Source organism: Simochromis diagramma, unplaced genomic scaffold (genome assembly GCF_900408965.1).
Source record: "Simochromis diagramma unplaced genomic scaffold, fSimDia1.1 OVJJ01000302.1, whole genome shotgun sequence".
NCBI classification, from domain to species: domain Eukaryota; kingdom Metazoa; phylum Chordata; class Actinopteri; order Cichliformes; family Cichlidae; genus Simochromis; species Simochromis diagramma.
Window position 1 is genome coordinate 1,268,437 of NW_024386792.1, and position 21,540 is coordinate 1,289,976.

At 43.5% G+C, this 21,540-nt stretch overlaps 1 protein-coding gene and 1 long non-coding RNA gene across 2 annotated transcripts in view; one reads left to right on the forward strand and one right to left on the reverse strand.

Annotated features, from left to right (window-relative positions):
* Positions 1–21,540, forward strand: part of LOC120728664 (voltage-dependent T-type calcium channel subunit alpha-1H-like) — a 58,701-nt gene that overhangs the window by 5,479 nt on the left and 31,682 nt on the right. The window contains exons 3-10 of the mRNA XM_040023713.1: positions 7,835–7,928; positions 8,093–8,226; positions 8,623–8,720; positions 9,917–10,076; positions 14,142–14,454; positions 14,552–14,644; positions 14,750–15,317; positions 19,365–19,717. Of these exons, the coding sequence (XP_039879647.1) occupies positions 7,835–7,928; positions 8,093–8,226; positions 8,623–8,720; positions 9,917–10,076; positions 14,142–14,454; positions 14,552–14,644; positions 14,750–15,317; positions 19,365–19,717 (1,813 nt within the window). The remainder of the gene's footprint in view (positions 1–7,834; positions 7,929–8,092; positions 8,227–8,622; positions 8,721–9,916; positions 10,077–14,141; positions 14,455–14,551; positions 14,645–14,749; positions 15,318–19,364; positions 19,718–21,540) is intronic.
* On the reverse strand, positions 14,271–19,425 carry LOC120728666. The gene is made up of 3 exons (XR_005694763.1): positions 19,313–19,425; positions 14,718–14,804; positions 14,271–14,380 (listed from the first exon to the last, which is right to left on the reverse strand). It is a non-coding gene; the product is annotated as an uncharacterized LOC120728666 (long non-coding RNA).

The window sequence follows — 21,540 nt, forward strand, 5'->3', positions numbered from 1 at the left end:
ATGCGTCTGTAAGGAGGTGATAGTTAGACATCGATGGATAGCATGAGAACCTACTCAAAGTAGGGTGAACTGTCAGAATCATTTCAGCCAATTAACATGATTCCAGCATCTGTTTCCATGGTTACAAGCTGTCATCCTAATAAGGGGTGGAGCCAGTGACTTGACAACTTGACTAACTTGGCCCACCTTCTTTCAGGCTCTATCTCTCCCTCTCTGTTGCTCGAATACACACACACACACACACACACACACACACACACACACACACACACACACACACACACACACACACACACACACACACACATTGCACATGACAGACTCTGAGCTTAACTAGGTTATGTTTAATCAAGTCTGTGTGTATGGATTCCAAAGTGACAGTGTGAGGCCAAGCAGCAAAGAGCATGAGAAAACTAGTGAGCAGGTTGCTCATGCAAACACAGTAGTTCATATTTCAGTCGTCCCATTCAGTGCATTTCCTTTGGTTTCATTCATCCTTTTTAAGTAATTTGCAAATTATAAATCATTTAACACTAGATGAAGAATGAAGCTTTACCCCAGAAATTGACACTCATTGGGAATAGACACACCCAGCTAGTACCAGTCTGGGCCCCCTTTTCCCTGCAAAACTGCCTTAACTCTTCATGGCACAGATTCAACAAGGTGTTGGAAACACTTCTCAGGCATTTTGGTTTATATTGACATGAAAGTATCTCACTGTTGCTGCAGTGGTCATAAAGTGGTGGACACGGTCAGCAACAATACTCATGTGGATCTTGGTGTTTAATGATGCTCAGTAGGTACTAAAGGGACAAAAGACTGCCAGAGTGTACCCAACAAAGTGGTCAGTGTACACTGTGTTCAAAGCTGAAGCTGCAGTAACGGTTCAGCCAAAAATCCTAAAGGAGTAAACCCATTGTTTAATGATGCTCATAGGTTCTAGACTCTAGAAGTCACTAGCTGGATATATTTCTTTACTAAGCATTAAAAATGATAATTTTATCCTGATTTTTAGTCCTTAAAAACAGGGGCCTGTGTATAAATATGTCACTCTTTGACAGTGGGGGCAGTGCTTCTTTTTCAGCCTTTCAAACTAAAAGTCAGTTTAGACTTGGAGCTCATTTTTATCATTTAAATCTAAATGGAGGATTTTCACAAAAGGCTAAAATGACAAAAATTGTACCTGTGTTTCAAAATAGTAATTTCCTGCAGCTTTCAAACTGATGTGAGAGCTGGTGAAGACTTTAGTGAGGAAACATGTCAAGCCAAGATCAATCAGCTGTGTAAACAGAGGATCACAAGTTAACACACAGAGGTATTACATACTTACTGTGGCTGATTGTAACTTTACATTCAGATGTAGACTTTACACGAGGGGGTATACATGACAGGAGCAGAATGGACCTGTGCTGAGTACAGTGTATTTATTCTGATAGATGATCCTAAACCAGTTTAAGTCCTTGATAAGAGCACAGCAGTGATACCCATTCATCCTATAAGTAACATGAATGTCTGTCAGATTTTATGGCGGCTCAAACAGATGCTCTTTAAGGGTGCGTTTGCCGTCATTCAACAATAAAGTATACTGACAGGAGAGAAGGGAGCATGGGCAGGCAGCACTGTTTTCTGCTGGAATCAAACCTGGACTTCATGGCTCGTGAGACTCGGGTAGTAAATCCAAGACCAACTGCGGATGATGCTTTTAACTTAATGAACATTTCACATGAAAATGTTGCCACATGAAGGTCTTAGCATGTTTATCTCAGCCAAGGGTGGCGGATGATGCCACAAAGATCATGGTGATGTGATCTGATTTGATTTATAATGTCTGCCTGACCTTTATTACCTGTGAGCAGAGGGTGTTTGAGTGGGGGAGAGGGGAAGAAGGATGGGAGAACGGGTGGAGCAAAGGGGTATCTGCGGGTGGCCATGTTCAGGCCCAATAGGGGGCTACACACATGCTCATAGATCCTGAGTGACATCCAGTAGCTCCTGTTTTTCTACAGTAACTTTTCTCTGGAGCTGGTTTTCCTACACCTTTCCTATGGTAACGATCTCCTGAGCTTTATCAACAGTTAAAAGAACAACTTGAGCAGCTTTCCTAGATTTATTCAATCAGTTTACGGTTACGTAAGTAGAAGCTACTTTTGGCTGCCCGCTTTTCACGAGGGGGGTTGCCACAGCGGGCAGCTCTGCATGTTTGCTTTAGCAGGTAGGTACATGTGTAAACCACTACAGTAGGAAGCTTTTCAGAAGAAAAGCTTCATAAAAAAACTGTCCCACACATGAGCAGCCATGGTGTATTCTCCATGGCAGTCATGTCTCTCAGAGCAAATAATAATGAAGCTTATGCAGGAGTTCAATAAGGAACATCTGTATTCACTCATTTGTCTGTGTTCCCGTGTGCTTGGCTGCTAAGCTTATTCATTACATCACTTCCACTTTCCCACGCTGCAAATCTCAATGCTGACATCATTGTTTCTTTAAACCAATAAGCCTCCACCCTGCTATCTTTAAATCGTGCTGCTAATCTTTCATTGTCCATTCAACCCAAGTCACCTCCTAGCATTTTCCACCTCAAGCGAGTCACTCCATCCACCTTCTCGACTCTCGGGGGTCCTGCTCTGGCATTTCATTCTGTTGTGTTTATCTATCGCAGTCTAATTGCCAAAATGGTATAATTGAATTCTATATATCAGTTAATCAATTCCATCTAATGATCTCTTCTTTTGAAATGCTGCTGTACTATTTTACGGTTGGTGATTTGCAACAGAAAGGAAAATTATTGCCATGATGGTTTTCTGATTTCAGGCCACTCTCCTTTGGAACCAGCTCCCAGTTTGGATTTGGGGAACAGAGACCCTCTCTGCTTTAAAGATTAGGCTTAAAACTTATTTTTGTGATAAAGTTTATACTTATGGCTCGATCAAGTGATCCTGAATCTTCCCTTAGATACTCTCTCACTTTTTCTCACTTTTAATTTTTGGCTCTCTTCCACAGCATGGGAGAGAGACAGTCCTGTCTCCCTGCCATCACCCCAACCATTCATGGCAGAGGGCCGTCCCTCCCTGAGCCTGGTTTTTCTGGAGGTTTCTTCCTGTTAAAAAGGAGTTTTTCCTTCCCACAGTCACTAAGTGCTTGCTCAAAGAGGGTGGTTTCATTGCTGGTGCTTTCTCTGTATTATTGTGGGGTCTTTACCTTTGTCTGACTCTGCCACTGTACAAGAGGGAAGAAGAGTGTGAAAATGAGAGGATAAGAGGCAATTAGGATGAGAAGACAAAGAAGGGGCCATGCCACATTTGGACTACTTAAGAGCTTGAACAGTCAGGGTCTTAGCTGCTCTCCTCCCTTTGTTCACCTGATCTAAGCATATTCCTCACCTCATCATCCATCATTCTTGCCCCCTTTTACCCCCTTACTTTATATACTTTATACATATTTCCTACTCTTTGTGCCTTTGCTCAGCTTTTTCACAATGTTAATTATTACTTTTTTTTACTTGCGGTTTATCTGTTGGCTGAGACTCGGGCTTCTGTCAGAGACGAGAACTCTACCCAAGGGCAGTCGTATGTGGAGATGGTAGAAGCAGACGGGGGAGGGTGCCGAGCAGAGGCGCTCCACACGGAGCGGGGAGTGCGTGTGCACAGGAGTGGATGGGAGAGGCAAAAAAAGATATGCAAGAAGTGATAGGAAATGAAGATGGGAAATTATGCTGCACTATATAAAGGACGAGGGAGACACAGAGAGCAGGAGGAGCAAAGCGAAAGAGAAAAATAATTGGGCCAAAGAGAGGAGGCACAAAAAAAGGTTGTAGAGGAAAATGAGAGATGATAAGGGAAAGGTTGAGTGTGAGAGGAAATAAAGGAAAAGCATTGGAGGGAGAGCGAAACAGGGGAAAGGACGTTCCCTCCGTGTTTCATCGCTGATACTGAACGATGTGCCAACTGTGAAAATACTCCCTGCTCATCCATCACTCACACTTTTGACCCTGCCGGGTTCCTATAGTTTAACTAAGGTGTGTGTGTGTGTGTCTGTGTGTGTGTGTGTGTGTTTCACAGACACACAGGGGGATTATTTAAGCTGCTGTAACTTATACAGATGAAACAGCATTAAAACGGCTCTCTTAAGCTTTTGAAGGAGTGAAGGAAGCTTCAGCAGGAAGACCTTGGTTTCTGGTGTGTGTGTGTGTGTGTGTGTGTGTGTGTGTGTGTGTGTGTGTGTGTGTGTGTGTGTGTGTGTGTGTGTGAGAAAGAGAGAGTTTGTGTGTGCGTATTAATTGTGTTGTGATCCAGTCCAGACAGGATGCAAGCGGATCGTGAAACTCAGAAGTCAGTTCCTACGGTGAGATGGGGGTTCCCATGGCAACCACAGCAAAGGGAGGACACTGGATTACCCTCTCTCTCTCTCTCCATCCCTCTCCCTCTTTCTCTCGTTCCCTCTCTCTCTCTCTGTCTCAAGGGTGATAAAGGATTGTACTCTCATTAATTTTTCCGCCCTCTCGAGAGCAAAGTGTCCGGGAAGAGGGGACTCTGTGTGCGCGCGCACATGTGTCTGTGTGTACGGGTCCATGTGCATGCTCCAGGCTTTGTTATGTATGCGTCCTTGGCTCTTGAATACAGTCCTGTCATCCATTCAGCAGTTTTCACATTAGTGCTCAAAAGTGTGTGTGCAAGTGTGTGTGCAAGTGTATGTGTGTGAGAGAGCGAGAGTGTGTGTGCGTCGTGTTTGTACAAATTCAAATTCAGTCTTTCTTTTAACTTTCTACTTCAGACTATTCTCCCTTTGAAATCCTTCTCTGTTATTTCTTCTCTCCCCACGTCTGATTCATGCTCCTTCTTGCAGTTTGACAGCTAGCAAGCAGCGCAGATGCTCAAACACACGCCATAAGCAAGATTGCTCTTAAACTGACTCCACATGTCTTACTGGCTGTGTTGTGGTAGCTGTCTGGCTCTTGTAGTTGTGAATATTAAACGTGTCAAAATGCCTCGTCAGAAGTTGTTGCTCGTAAATGAAGGTTGACGCCTTTAAGCTTATTATCGCAAGTTTCCACTAAGTTGTTTTTTAGGTTGGTACGTTCAGTTCCCTGCTTGTAAATGTGATTTTAAGCTGCGAGGCACACATTTCATGCTCGTCTTAGCCTCAGACGGGTATTTTGCAAGTTCAGCCTGGTAATGTTCGGGGCGCTACAAGACAGACGTGGCTGGACCTTTAACTTTGACGAGTCACAGTTTCTTCGCTGTTGCTATGGACGTTGCCATTGCCAGATATTCATGGGTGACAGACAGGGGGAAGGAAAACATGAATAAATGAGTGCAGAACGATAATGAATGCAGAGGAATGGATATAGGGCATGAGGGGTCACTGAATGGTTTGATGAGTATGAAAATGTTGTGAATTATCATATTATGTGACAGTGACACTCGGCTGAGTGCTGTGTGGCAAAGCAAACATCGCAAGAAAAGTATTGTTTAATGCAGGTGAGGTGAATTCCACGTGTCCTCGTAAGCGTTTGGCAAAGTCGTTTTGCAAAAGTGGACATGGGAGATTTTGCCTCTCGGCTGTCAGATGCAAAAAAACAAATGAGCTAATGTGTTTGGAGGAATGCTGCGTGACACTCAGGGAGAGTTTCTGAGGTTTCGGATTTAGTTTGATGTTTGGTGGCACTGAAGCTCTTCAGGGAGCTTGTGATGTTCCAGCAATTTACAAGCACACCGTATGTTGCTTTTCCTTTACGTTGTCACTCATCTGCAATTCCGTCAATCACACTTCAACACTTGGTCAACTCCATAAACTCGGGAAGCAGAAACTCCTCCTTTGGTGTTTGAAAGCTTGGGTTTAAGTTTACTGCTCACCAATATCGTGACAAATGTTTTTTTGATACATGGGAGTCAGTTACAGCTGCAGTGAGCAGAAATCTAGAAAGTAGCTGCACTTCTTCAGCACTTCCACAGATGCTAAAAAAATGTAGCTTCTGAGTTTGAACAGTGAAGTTAAGTGGACGTGCTAAAATCTGTAGTCTTTTTAATGGCCAGTAGGCTAGTGACTCCTGTGGTTGCAAAAAATCACCTGTCTTCTGTCTAATTGATGTCTTCATGTCTTCGTAGCTTTCAGTTCCTCTGATGGTGTAGTAGTAAATAATGTTGGTTAGCAGGTCAAAGAGCGCACGTTCAATTCTAGCTTGAAAAACAAGTCCCATTTAGGTTTGGTTCCAGGAGGAGACACAAGTTGTGCCACCAAGAGTAAGAAGCGTGCGTGCTCCTGGTGCCTGCTCCAGGCCCGGATAAATGGGAAGGTTGTGTCGGGAAGGGCATCTGTGTAAAACCTGTGCTAAATCAAACATGTGGAGCCATGTGGCGACAGCTTGGGGAACAGGGAAGCAATACGAAAACCCCTTTTATATTAAATGAAAGTCCATTTTGTAATTACGATTTTTGTGTTTTATTTGCCTCGTAAGTCAGATGTCACTGTTGAGCGTAGTCCACTTGTGAAGTCAGAGGAGAAAGAAAAAAACAGGATTTATTCTGAGTTTTGGAACGGTGGAGCCATTCATGCGTCAGTGCTCGATTCTTGTACATGACGCTGCAGTGCATTCGCGGATAGAGCCCGACCGTGCGTACGGTTAATGTAGCGAGTGACAAGGACACAACAATGGCTGCACAGTTGAAGTTGTACAGTTTTGCTACCGCACTGCTGCCGTGTTGGATTGTGAAGTCAGGCTTAGTGTGGCTGCCCTAACCTTTAAAGTTGGAAGTCCAACTTAAGAACTTGAGCTGAGATTTGCAACCGGCAATTCAGAAATTCCAACTTCCGATTTGAAATGGGTGTTTCACACTTAGTGGGTGAGCAGGTGACCACATGCCAGAGAGCAGTAGGCCCGGGTCTGAGTCCAACCCGCGGCCCTTTGCTGCATTTCTTCCCCTCGCTCTCTCTCCCTGCTTTCCTGTCTATCTACACTGTCTCTATCCAATTACGGCTGAAATGCCAAAAAGCTGTCTGAGCACTTCCGTCTTTGTGGCAAGCCCCTCCCACCCAACGTATGTTTCTAATGTACTTAAACAAAGTCAAGGCTGACTTTTGGCTCCAGGTGCGAGTCCTAGCACACTCTTGTTCTTCCTACATGCACCTTACTTCTAATATATTATTTTATACTCTTTTTACTACTCAGCAAAATTGGACTGAAGACATAAATGATTGCCAAAAGTCTTCCACCACAGCTAAGATTAGGACTGAAAGTCCAGAAAGGACACAGGAGTGTAGTTCCCTCTTACGCAGCTTGAATGATAATAAACTGAAATGTTATCGTGGATTTTGTTGTCATTTTGCCAATGCCAGCTTTAAATGAGACAAGCAGGCAGTAGTGTACTTATCTCCTATGCTCCTGTGATTGGCTGAGACTGCCATCAGTCACCCTAAAGCAGGGATGTCAAACTCGTTTGGACCAGCTCAGTAAATTCTCTTTTATATCAATGTAGAGGCATTTAACTGCACACTTAATCCCTGAGAAATCTTATTATGAGAAGTGCAAATTTCGACAGTCCGTCTCAGTTTTTCTACATTATAAATGTGGAAATAGACAAAAGAAGTTGAAAAACAGCAACTTTAGTATCATTTAATTGTCTATTACTTTACTGTGGTGTAGTATGAACGGCAATGAGAGAGGTCTTTATCAACAGGAAAAGTTCAACATCTATGATGAAGCCTTTTAGTGGACCAGAATGGAGTCTTCGCCAGGCCAGTTCTGGTCCTTGGACAGCTTCATTAAACGTGTTCATTTTGTTGCTTTAATCAGTGTTCAGACTCTCTGTCGATGTGTTGATCCTTAACCGTGCCTCACGTGGTTCGAGCGTGTGAGCATTTTGGCCATCCTGCTCAACTGCGTGACTCTAGGGATGTTCCAGCCTTGTGGCCACACCCCCTATTTTCTGCAGGTAAAGCACGCTCACACACACATAATCTGAAATTGCAGACTAATTATATTCCACTGTCACACTTCATTATCAAGGGTCTGAAAAGTTTTTCCAATAACATTTTTCTTCCCCCCCCCGCTTAATCAGTTAATCCTCTGGGTCTCCGTGTGTGTGTTTGTGTGCAGGCTTTGGATGATGGCATCTTTGTGTTCTTTGCTGGAGAAATGGTTGTGAAGATGGTGGCTCTCGGGGTCATAGGTCAGAGCGGTTACCTAGGCGACACATGGAACAGATTGGACTTCTTCATTGTTATAGTGGGGTGAGTGCTTGACAGATGCGCACGCAGCCGACGCGCACTCACACGCAGGCGCGCCTGACATTAAATATGAGCCAAGAGTGTGTGTGTCTGTGTGTGTGCATGTGTGTGTGTGTATGTGTGTTTTGTGTAAAGCTTAGACACTTGTTTAATGCCAGTTAAATGTCAAGCGTGTGTGCGCGCGTGCTTAGACATATCAGTGGAAGTGTGTGTGTGTGTGATAGCTCCACAGAATGACAATCGTATCATTCGGTCATGAGAGACACAGACCTCGGTGATTGGTAGTTAAAAGGCTCTGTATCCCGGAGTTCTGCTAGAGTCCCTGTAGGCGTTCAGGGTCTGCCAAGGTCAGGCTGATCAGGATGCCGGTGACACAGCGGTGGCTTTCCCTCTGCGCAGAATGCTGGAGTACTCGCTGGACGGACACAACGTCAGCTTATCAGCTATCCGGACTGTTCGAGTTCTCCGCCCACTGCGAGCCATCAACAGAGTTCCCAGTGAGTCTTTCTCCTTTTATTTATTTATTTATTTTTGTCTTACCCCCCTCCCCTCCAGCATGCAGCTCACACAGAAACTGGGTTACTTTATTGTCTTTCATGGCTTTGACTGTACGTCCGCACAATGGGCTGAAACTGTGAGGCTGATTTAAAGTGCTGACTCAACCTTTGAAAGTGTGCCCGCATACAAGCTGGGTGAACAGTGCAGGAGAACAGTCGGGACAAGAGGACAGTGCAGCAGGTTAAAAATCCTCAAAGAGACCAGAGGGGAAACAACTAGGAGTCTTTTTTCCTGAGAGTGCAATTCAGCTGATTGATGCCTCGAAACAGAAGAAGTAGAGAAGGCTGCTGTGCAGGCCCGGGAGAGCATCACCAGAAAGCTTTTGGCGATATGTGCAGGGTGTAGACTCCAGAAAGCCACTGGCTGTTGGAAGAAATGTTAAATCTGATGATTTTGTAGTTTACGAAAACATGTCCAATCAGCTTCCCGCTTCCCTTTAATTGCAGCAGAAAGGGCCGCGATTCCTGCGCTGCTCATCTGATGTGGAAACACCTTAGCTGAGAGTCAGCAACATCGTTAGTCACAGCCGGGACGATGAAGAACGTGTCACCGTCCTTGCACGCTCCGACTAGATTGTAAATCCCACTTCATTTCTTTAACTTCCCGAGCTACGCACCTGCTAACAGCTGCAGCTCGCCCCGTGATGGATGCATGTGTAAATAAATCAGGACATTGTGAACAAAGTCATGCGAATCATTGTGATGCTTGTGTTGTTCTTGATAGCTCACCGCACAAGTTGGCCAGCCAACTTTATATCTTTTTTTTTCTTTTTACTACACTTGGTGACCTTGCTGCGGCTCTCATTGAGTTCTTGTAAAATCGGAGAGTGTTTTTGAAGTAGGAACGAGTAGAGAAGAAGGAAGGAGGAAGATTTTGTATGTGCTCTCTTTAGGAGAGTGGAGTAAGAGCCAATTATCAGTGTTGCCATTCAGCTAATTGCAGTGCCTGCGTTTTGTGCAGAATACATAAAGAGTCCTGTCTGGCCAACATTTACTGTGACTGACATTTTGCTAAAGTTTGCATTGACTTATTGCTGATCTTTGCTTGTCTGACTGTCTACCCTTCTGTGTTTATGCTGTGTGTGTGTGTGTGTGTGTGTGTGTGTGTGTGTGTGTGTGTGCGCGCGCACTGATAGGTATGCGCATCCTTGTGACCCTCCTGCTGGACACACTTCCTATGCTGGGAAACGTGTTGGCGCTCTGCTTCTTTGTCTTCTTCATCTTCGGCATCGTTGGCGTACAGCTGTGGGCGGGGCTACTGAGGAACCGCTGTTTCATGGGAGAGGATGTGAAGATGTGAGTTGCTATAGTGACCAGCCGATGTCACAGCACGAGTCGCGCCAGCTTTATTGCTCCAACCTGTCAAAAGTTTGTTCACAACTGATCAGCTTCTCTCTCTCCTTACTCGGGGATCGATATCACAGATGGGCTGATCTTGTTTGTTCTCTAATCAGCTCCGTCACGGAGGTGCTACGTGCTTCCCGTTGGACACTTTGAGCATCAGGGATCACAAATCAAGGGATTTGGAAGGCTAAATAAATTTAGGGAGCTGTTATTCAGTGGCTGCCTCTGAGCGGCTGTTTCCACAGTAAAACCATCTGAGTTTGCTGTCACTCCGGTTCTCCCCCACACAATCCTTCATGTCACGCTCGATCACAGTCTAACTGATGATGTTACCGTCACTCCCACTCCCGCTTCCCGCTCACATGTTCACAAACATGACCACATATTATCACACTACATCAGATAACGTCTGTTTCGCCTTCTTAGATAGCAACTTGGACAACAATCAGTGATGGTGCTGTGGTGACGCATTGTTGTTGTGCCAAACATTCACTCATTTGATAATGAATTTGTGGTTCTTGCCAATAACTAACTTTATTTATACGGCAGCTTTACAAAAGAATCTGTGGTGATGCTGGAGAAGCAAAGACTGAAATTAATCTCTAGCAGCAGCAGCCTCGACCAAAAGTGCTCAGTGTCCTTAATCTTAGTGTCTGTACAGTATTGTGCAGAAATCTTGAACCACCTCTTATTTCTTTATAATTTGCTTTCAAGGAGCCAGAATTTCTTATAATTTTTTAAAAGTGGTCTATGAATCATACAAGTGAACTCAAGGGATGAATCAGTGTTTTGCGTACAAACAGCAGACAACTTATCAAAGACTTATCAATCTAAATTGTATCTTTACACACTTTGTTACTAGCAGCCTGTCACAAAAACACATTATTTATTCCTATTTCTTTTCTAAAGTCTATGTAAAATGCCAAAGATAACACAGCTTGTGATGCATGAAGTAGTATTTTTGAACCACCAAGATCCCAAAGAGCTGTTAGCTGAAAACTTAGCATATCTCGTCGTGGTGTGCAGTGGGACCTTAAAAAACTGAGGAAACTGCACAAGTGGAGGACCAAAGAAGCAATGACTTGCCTGTAGCAGACAAGCGGTATGTGAAAGTCATGTGTTTAAGATATGGTAAAAAAAATCCAAAGTCCACAGGACCTAAGAAATGCATCTGGACCTTCAGGTGATCCATCTACTGCTCACTAAAGAAATGGTCTCAGGTAGAAGGTGGATGTCAGATCAGGAGCAAGAGGTATTTGGTAATTTTTGGTTTCATCAATATGTATGCAAAAGGTCAAGATAAAGGTGCAACAGTAAGTGTCTACATGCATGACAATGATCCCAAACACACTGCTAATAAAAGCATATCTGGATAGAAAAACACATAATGAAACAGCGTCAGTCATGGATTGGCCTCCCCAGTGCTCATATTTCCTATTCTCCTAGCAAAAAATCATTAAATGAAGAGTTACTTAAGAGTTGCACGCAGTAATGTACAACATCTGTATGAGGAAAGTCAATATGAAGGAGTTAGCTTTAGCAGGAGCTCACTGGGTCTGAGCACCTGGTTTCTAAATTATGGTGGTGGGATGTAAGGTTTATGAGATAATATATCCTAGTGCGTCCTCTTTAAATTCATTATGCATATGCTGAAGTTCAGAGAACCTGAAACAGATTGAGTTACCAGGGTCAATACTTGGTGACTTGTCGTGGGTCGAGTGAATTAACTTGAAGAAAAAATATGAACTCACAGTTTAGAAAAGGCAGCAAAGCAGAGGGAGTTAAATATACACTTTATTAAAACTGAATAACAATGATAACACACAATAAAACCACAGTGCAGGGAACAAACAAGCCCCCGTTTGACCTTTTTAGGGGTATTTTTCTCCTTCAGTTACATTTGTATAACATATCCACCACACTGGGTGTAAAAAACATGACATGATCCACTGGCTTGAGTTCTCCGGTTCTGAAGCTTCTAGTTGAACATTTTATGGTACATCTGATGGAGGACTGGACATTAGAACAAATGCAAATTAAAAGCACTTTCCACTTTTTTCTTCCTGAAGGCTACTGACCGCTATCAGCTTCATCTCCTTCATATCAGTTCTTCTAGGATCTGCCTGGAAGCTAAAATCTGAGTCATGCTGAAAAAACACACGTAGAAACTCCGGCTGCTGCTCTTTGACTTTATTAAACAGCTGTGGCATCACCCAGCAGCGGGATAGAGGCCCTCCAAATTGCGAGCAATTTACGCAGGTGGCACAGCAGCGTAACTTCATTAATTATTTGCATCTTCTGGTGTGTCATTGTGATCTTACGTCGCCTTATTAACCTAAATGTTTTCTGCTCAGCAGCTGCGCAGATTCGCAGCTTCCACAGTGAATTGGGAACAAAGCGTTCGTGCTCAGGATGGATCTGGCACCTTCAGAGCTGTCAGGGATACATTTTAATTTCAGCTGGTTTCTCCCAGAATCACTTTTTTTTTTTTTTTTTACTGAGAGTTTTGCTGCTTAATGTAAGGACATTACTGCCTGTGTGGAATTTATCTGGGCGCTCATGGAGATGATAAACAAGGCAAAACACTGCCTCATTATGAAAACACAATACACATTTCATCACAACTTTAACTGAGCCAGTGCAAATATTAATATTTCCCAGATCTGCAAATAGTTATCAGCATAATCATAATGAGAAATGGAAAAAAATAACTCCTCAGCTGAAAGTATTTGGGTAAAGGGGCTAAACCTGGGGTGTTTTATTTTTCTTTGTGAGTCATCAGTGCTTCCTGGAGGTGATTCTTTTTAATCGTTACATTTTTTGAAATGTTATATCATCCAATCTTAAGCTTGCATCATAAGTTCAAGAAGGCACGCAGCTCCAAGAGTCTGAATGCTCTGGCTTCTCTCTGGAGGAATCTGGGCGTTCAGATGGTTAAGATTGAATTCTGACACTGTAATTTTTACCAATAGAGTCGAGTGAGTGGATCATAGTTTGTTGTACAAGATTTTACAAAATGACATTTGCAAAATGATTTCCAGCTGTTTCACTTAATTTGCAACATAATGCGCACAGTTCAGCTGGAATTGCTTTCTGCTGCAGGAACAGCTCCTTTCCTTACCGTCTGCAGTAGTTGTTGAAGTTGTTAACCGACTCTCGCTTAGCCCACAAGTAGCCCACTGCACAGTATCCGGTACCATTTTAGCAAAACGAACCCTTCTCCAGTTTCATGTTCACTGTAAAGATTTTGATTTTTTCTGCTTCATAAACAACAAAATGACCTTTCCTAATAAGAAGTGAGGCAGCAGCGCTCCCCCGTGACCCTCCTCTACGCCACACATGATTGATTGCTTATCTCTCCAATGCACCCTCCCTGGGTTTTTTTTGCTTTTTCCCTTCATCTGTGTTTCCCTCTCTGTTTCCTCATTTCCTCCTTTAGCACCTCTGTGTGTTTCACACCGTCTTTCATTTCTTTCCCCAAGAAAACAGACCTTTGAAGGAAACAGTAGGTCAATAAAATGATTTATCTTTTTGAAAACCATTCGAATCCAACCCAGCGTTTGTGTTTGAGGTCCGCTCCGTGTTACTCGTGCTTGATGCTGGCTTACTCGTGAGATCTGTGCAGCCGGGGCCAAATATAACTTCCTTTCTGCCATTGTTCAGAATTAACTTCATGCAATTTAAAAAACACAACACGCACACATGTACACACACATCCATGAGCCATAATGGGAGACATTTTTCTTCATGCAGTTTTGTTGTCATAAATACCCACTCTCACATTACACTCATTACTCTGCAGCTGAAGTAGTTACCAAGAAATGCACTGTTTAAGTATCATTTGACAAAAACAGTTTAATCATTTTTGAAAAGATGATTTTGAAAGAAATGGTATGTTATTTGTTTGTTGGCAGTAAAGAAAACAATCAACATTTTTTGTTGTCCTCTTATATTCGGTTATGCTTACATGAAGCGAAATCTAACATCTGTTCACTCATGAAACTTCTTCTTCTTCAGGAAATATAACATTTCCTTCCTGAATGGTTACTATCGGCCCGACGGCACAGACGACCACCCTTTCATCTGCTCCATGGAAAGAGAAAACGGGATGCTCCGGTGCTCTGATGTGCCTCGTCGCCGAGTAGGCAGGACTTCCTGCTTGCTGGATGCTGGGGAGGCCCTACCAGAGATGGGCCTTAGAGTAGATGAGCCCGGGTCTTGTGTGAACTGGTATCAGTATTACAATGAGTGTCGTGCTGGGGAATTGAACCCACACAAAGGAGCTATTAACTTTGATAACATTGGATATGCCTGGATTGCCATTTTTCAGGTAAATGTCTCCAGGATTAATCGCATGAATCTGATTGGCTACCATGAGGTGCACACTACATATCGCTGTTGTTGACTGTGTGCATGTTTTCATTCAGGTAATTACTCTTGAGGGTTGGGTAGACATCATGTACTATGTCATGGACGCACATTCTTTCTACAACTTCATCTACTTCATTTTCCTCATTATAGTGAGTACATGCTTATTGCACAAATGGCCACACACACATCCATATATAAAAAATTATACATAAAAAATTATACTTATTGTATGTGACGTGTGTCGTCCTCTGTAGGTGGGCTCCTTCTTCATGATCAACCTGTGCCTGGTCGTAATAGCAACGCAGTTTTCTGAAACGAAACAGAGAGAACACGCCTTAATGAAGTCAGAGCAGCGCGCCCGCCAGCTCCATCAGTCGGCCTCCACGCTGGCCAGCGATAGCCAACCAGGGAGCTGCTACGAGGAGATAATCCGTTACCTGGCGCACCTGGGCCGTAAGGCTTGGCGACGGCTCTCCCGCTGCTACGCTCAGACGCGCGCGCGCTTTCGCTGCTCGTGCGCGTGCCACAGAGAGCAAGGTGGCGGATCTGCCAGGGGCGGTGGGGCCGGGGAGATGAACGGTCTCGCCCACCGGCACTCAGGCCACGCCCCTAATGACTTGTCACACCTTCATCAGCTTTATCATCATCATCACCAAAACCATCAGCCTCAGACTGACCCCGCCGTCAGTAATGGAGGCAACGGCTTTAATTATCCCTTCATAGCGCCCCTCTTCAGTCACCGGGATGCAAAGGACCAGGACCAAAAGAGGCTGGTTGCTACGGAGACCGGCAACAGACTGCCGCAGCTGGTGCTGGAGCACGGTGAGGATGAAGGGATGTGTGTGAATGTTTGAAAGTGTGTGAATCACAGTGTCACACTCTGACTATGTGTGGAAGCAGTGAGTTCGATCCCGTGTCCAGGATTAAAGGCTTTAAAATTCCCATAGACTGTATGTAAAAGATGGACATGATGAACATTTTCCATGAAAAGTGTGACGCAAACCAGAAACGGGAACTCTTTTCCTTTGAAGCAAAAGTTTCAACTCTTGAAATGGACATTGAAATGTGTTGATTGCTTACAAATTAGCAGTAAGGAAGCACTTTTACTTTGACTGTGAGCATTGTCGATTTCCGGTTTGTGCTGCACTTTTTCAACTTCCACTACAACTCAGAGAGTAAGTGGCAACTGTTTGCAGTCTGTGTAGTCTACAGGCCAGCAAAGCAATCTGTTAGCAACCAAAGTAAATGCATGGATGTTTTGGGAGGAGTACCACGATTTCACCTGGAGGAAGACAGCAACTTCCATCCAGCTGGGGAAAACACATTTTTCCGTAGTGACTGGAGCTTGCTAGGAGGTTGCACACTGGTCTCTAGGCCTGTGTGACTGAGGCCCTAGCAACTGTCATCTTGGTATTTTCAAACCTGGCGTGACGAGTGTGGGGTGGCTCTGAGACCTTTATTATCATTGGCTTGTGTCTTGGTGAAGCATTTCTTACTTCATCCCATTTTTTTAACCCTAATGAAAGACCTTAATTTACAAAATGTCATCATGAGTTATTAAATAAGACTTGAAATTATCAACTGAGCCTGTAATCTAATCAGGACAGGGATCATCACAAGCCAAGGGCAGTTTTCCAGTAGATTTCCTTATGCCATGTACATCTTTTTGCAAACATAACGCAGGTTTAAGACAGCTCCACATTGGCTTCAGTTTTCAAACCTGGAAACTACAATAAGTCCATCTTTTAATACAGTCTATGATTACTCCCCTGTTTTGCTGTTGTTTGTTTGAATAATCTTTGTTTTTGTTTAATTTGAGAAATAATCTCTGGCAGTCCCAAATTAACCAAGAATACATCTTCCCACTTGCCCTCAGCTGTATTTCAAATTCAGATCACTTCAGATTTATTTAGTGAAACTTTGATATACTAATCTGTGCGACATTCACCACCTTTAACACTGCGCAGGCACATTTAATTTTCTTTTCGGAGCTCAAAGCAGTATGATAAAAGAAGCAGAGCCACTGTCTGTTACAGTCTGAGCACATTTTTATGCACTGAAAAGGCGAGCAGAATTCAATAACGCTGTGTGTCCCTTATACAAGACGACACTCAGAGGTATTATAATTCAAATTCTTGTGGCTACACTGAACATGTAACGTATGCAAGTTCATGCAGCAACCACACGCTTCCACTATAATCAATATGGCTGGCAGATCAGCTGCGTAAATGTGTAAATGCTATGGAGAGCCACTCTGCAAACAGAAAAAAGACCAGGCTCTTTTTTTTCTTGTTCTTTTGCAGAGTGTTGGATCATAAAGTGTTCATATATATGAATGCTTTTTATTTTGCCAGTACCAGCTGGCAGTTTCATAGTAACTTTATACCTTACGTCATCCACTGCAGTCTGTAGTCTTACCCATGTCACACAAACTTAGTGAAAAATGTGAAGTTTCAGAGCGCTGTGCAGACACGACACAATCCCGAAACAAAACTCCCTGTCTGGTTTCACCTCTGCCTCACACAGCACTGCAGGAGCTAAAAGATAAGCTTGTGTTTACCGTAGCCTGAGCATTATCCATGTAATGAGATGATGTATGTGACAAAAGGAGGACTATATGTTTACAGCAGTTTTAAAATGCCATGAACAATCATGCTGTTAAAAAACATCAAGCAAATGCCGTCATTCCTCACAACAGCAAAGCTTTGAGAAAAAACTGGAAGATCATTCAGATGATCTGTTGTACTATTCAAGCCTAAAGGTTGAAGTGTCTCCAGACAATTGATCCAAAACATTTCTCACCGGTCTAACCTTTTTATCTACATCTTCTCCTTTGTGGGGCCTTGCGTGCTTGATTCCCTGAAATCTCTGTGGAAAGATGGGATGCAAATATTCAGGAAGATGACTTGTAGCAGAATACTGAAGATCTTTTAACAAGATTCTTTGCCTTATATGGGATAACCTGAAAACCTTTGAAACTATGCATATTTATTTTCCCACATCGACACATCGAGCATTGCTGAAAGCAGCATAAAAATGCAGAACTGTGCAAAAGTCTTGACCCGTCCATCGTTTCTTGTAATTTTTTTAAAGTGGTCTTGAAAAATGGTTCTCTGGGCTCTCTGAAGATCTTTCAAAGTTTTTATTCAGACTAAAAAGAAAAAACAAACCTCATTTCAGATCAGTCCTAGTACCTGACCGTCTTTACAGGAATTCTTTCTTTAAGAGCCTGATCATTCAGGGATAAAAACACCTAACTCAAGAGATGGACCAGTGCTGGATCTGTGCATTTCAGACAACTTAGCAGTGAGCCATTTTAAAACTATATCTTTAGGCACTTTAGTTAAAGCTATGAGAAATGCCAAAGATAACACAGTTTGACAGTCATAAAATAATATTTGTGCTCCAACAAGTGCCATTAGTCAAAAACTTGGCATATCCCAGCATGGTGTGCAGTGTATCCTCTAAAAATGTCTGGAAACGGGTCAAGTGCAGGAAAAAAGAAGAAATGGCAGGCCTAACAACTGTCTACAGCGGATGAACAGTGTCTGAAAGTTTTGTCCTTAAGAAATGGGAGGGAAGAAAATCCAACAAAGACCAGACACAGGACCTGCGAGATGTATCTGGACCTTCAGCTGATCCATTTACTATTCACTGAACCCTCGAAATGGTCTCAGTGGAAAGATGGCTGTCAAGAAGCCATTCTTAAGGAAGAGAAAGAGAGAGACAAGGCTGAAGTATGAAAATTACACAAGAACGGGACTGTAAAAAATGTGGTTCAAATCATCACCAGGATCAGAGGAGGAGACAGAAAGAAATGAGAGGTGGCTCGAGATTTTTCACATAAAAAACTCTGCCAGACAATGTTGAATTACACATATAATTTCTAAGACAAGAACTTAATTTAAAGGCATATTCCATAAAACTGCACTCTCACTAAACTCGAAGATTCACTTGGGAGAAACAAAAATATACGGTCAACATCAAAGCAGCAGAGGCCAAGATATCCTGTCTTTTAATTCCCAGTATGAGTCATGTTCCAAAAACACATTGCGACTCCACAGCCCAGTTGGTAACGCAGCCTTTTCATTAAAATTTTGTTATCTCAAAGTCCAAGCTGAATTAATCCGGGTAATCCTGACATCATCAGGGTCCCCCCCCCTTCCACGGCTCCCTGCGTGTTTCACAGCACTTTAAGCATCCGTTTTCACATATCAGCGTTTAATACACTTCAGTGATGCAATAAATTCCGACTGTAGTTGGAGAACTTTGCAGCAGAAGTCATTCAGCGTGGTGCTACGTGTAAGCCACCCACATCTCCTGATTAGTGTATTTCCTGTGTATGTAGTGAAGTCAGTCATTTTCAACAAGTCTGCCTTGAAGGCAGTTTTATCTATATACACACGCGCGCACACACCGCAGAACGACCAGATTGGATTTACTATATCAGTCTCCAGTGAAACATGAATTTGTTGTAATTGTGATGACAAGTGAACTGCTCGTGCTAGATTAGTGTTTGTTGTTATGTCGTTGGAGCATTCCTCTGGAGTGCCTTACTAATGAATTCTGCTGAAATCTTACCCCCCCAAGCTTCCTCCACCCTCACAAAACGCACATACATACACACACACTTGAGCATCCTTGTTCTAATAACAGAGCTCTCCGTCTGCACAAAGCAACCCCCCCCACTAGCACAGTGGTTTCCATGTTATTGAATTTTTGTTTCCCAGAAATGAAAAGAAACCCCTCTCCTTTGCTGAGCCGAGAATATATTAAATGACAGGGTGTCTGCATACAGAAGCGACGTTTTACTCTACCCTCATGGATGCATGATTGATGTGGCCTCTCCTCTGATCTCTGTCTGTGCAGGAGGCTCTGCTGGGCATCCGGCGTTACTGTTGCCGGGCGAAGTCCCCGGAGAGTCCTCGGTATGCCCGTACTGCATCTACTACAACCAACTTAGTGACGTCGAAAATGTTAACGAGCAGCCTGAAGAGCAGCGCCACGGCCACTCGTGTCACAGTAACAGCCCGTGTCACTGTAGCAGCTCGTGCCTCAGTGACGCGCAGCTGTCTGAGCCAAAGAAGAGGCTGTGGGAGTGCGGCTGGGCGAGGCTCAGAACTAAACTGGAACTTATTGTTGGCAGCAGATACTTCAGCAGAGGAATCATGATTGCCATCCTTATTAATACTCTGTCGATGGGCATAGAGTACCACGAGCAGGTAAGTGTGCGCACGTGTGTGGGGTGCGCGCCTCTCGCAGATTGGCTGCGACTACAATTTGATTGAAAATTGATGCGCTAATCACCGTGTGCGGTGGAGTCAATAAACTTACCCTCCAATCAACACTTACAGCAGCGAGCATATGGGATCGCGGAGAGAGTGTGCGCATGTGTGTGTGTGAGAGACTGTGTGTGGGTGTGTGCAGGCATGTATCAGGAGATGGAGAAACTCATAAGACCTGAAGTGTTAATTAAAGCGTGACCCTGGGACAGGACGGGGGGGGGGGGGGGGGGGGGGGGGGGGGGGGGCAGAGCGAGGAGAAGCGAGTGGATGAGTGAGGTGGAGAGGGAGGACAGATCTGACATTGTGATTGGCTGAAAGGCAGCGGGAGATTGTGTTTGGCCTATTTCCTGAACAATATGACAAATCTGGATGGCTTTAACTTCTCCGATAGCTAAAATTTAAGGATGAGAGCTGCCCTATTTTACCTATTTTATCCCTTTTGGCCCAAAATCAACAAAGAAGCAATGCGAATGAATATAATAAGTGAATGGATCCATCTTTTATCATCCAAAACTGTGACATACGCAAATAGCTTTACAGTTTCTTTTTGCCAGTGTTTCCTAATTTCAATCAGGATGACCAGTGCTGTTTATTCTGAAAAACCCTCTGAGAGCAGCTGTGTGTCATGCAGATGGCGCTGAGCATGCTCAGAGAAGCAGTTTCTCATGTGCACTCATTTGTTGGTTTAAGGAGCAGAGCAAAAGAAAAAAAAAACGGTGTCTATGTTCTCTGTAATTTCAAGAAATGTCACCAGCTTCAATGATTTATTTCTTTCATGTACTTTTACTGTCGTAGTTATTGTACGACAGCAGCTCTGTGGCTCAGAGGTATAAACTATGTTAGATTTTATGCAGACTACTTGTTATTATGATTTGTGAATAATATTAACTCTTGTGCTTTGTTGACGTTGGCTTGACTTCGTCTTTGTTTGGGTCCCACAAACCCAGCTGCTGGGCAGAAAATATAAGATGTCAAATCCAGAGCGTTTGCTGTTAGCATGTTTTTCTGATCTTGTTAAAACCCAGCAATAATCCTGTTTAGTCTAATCTATCACAGTATGTAATACAGGACTATCTGTATGCACCGTACTGTGTAAAAGTCTTGAGCCACCTATCATTTGTTTATATTTTCCTTCCAAGGAGGAAGACTTTATTGAAAGTTTTAAAGAGGTCTTGAGCAATACTTGTTCAAGCTTTCTGAAGGTCTGTCAAAATCTTTCAAAGATCCACTTCACACTGACCTCTGAATCATTCAAGCATACAAAAAGGCATCTAACTGAAGTGATAAACCAGTGGTGTGTGTACACGTAACAGTCAAATGAAAAAATAGCAACCTAAAACAGATGAACAGTACCTGAAAGTCGGGTAAATTGGAAAAAATCAAGCAAAAACGCGACACAGGACTTGAAAGTTACATCTGGAACTTCAGTTGATCCATTCAGTTGATAGCAGGACCAGCGGGCATGTGGTGGGGAGGTTAACTGGACAACTCGGCGGCCAGTCGGTTAGACAGAACAACAGATCTTTATTTGGCGTTAACAGAACAAGACCATACAAGTCAAGTCTCCATGGCTTTACCCTGTTCCTACATACATGTGCTGGGGTTAGTTAATTGCCTGCACCAGCCTGTTACAATGGTAAGGTCTTTCTGAACAGATGCACGGAGAGCAGCATGGACTCACGGAGACTGTCCAGCTTCTACAGTAATAGGACAACATCCCACTAGCGTTGCTATACCACAATAAAAGGGTGTTAGACGGT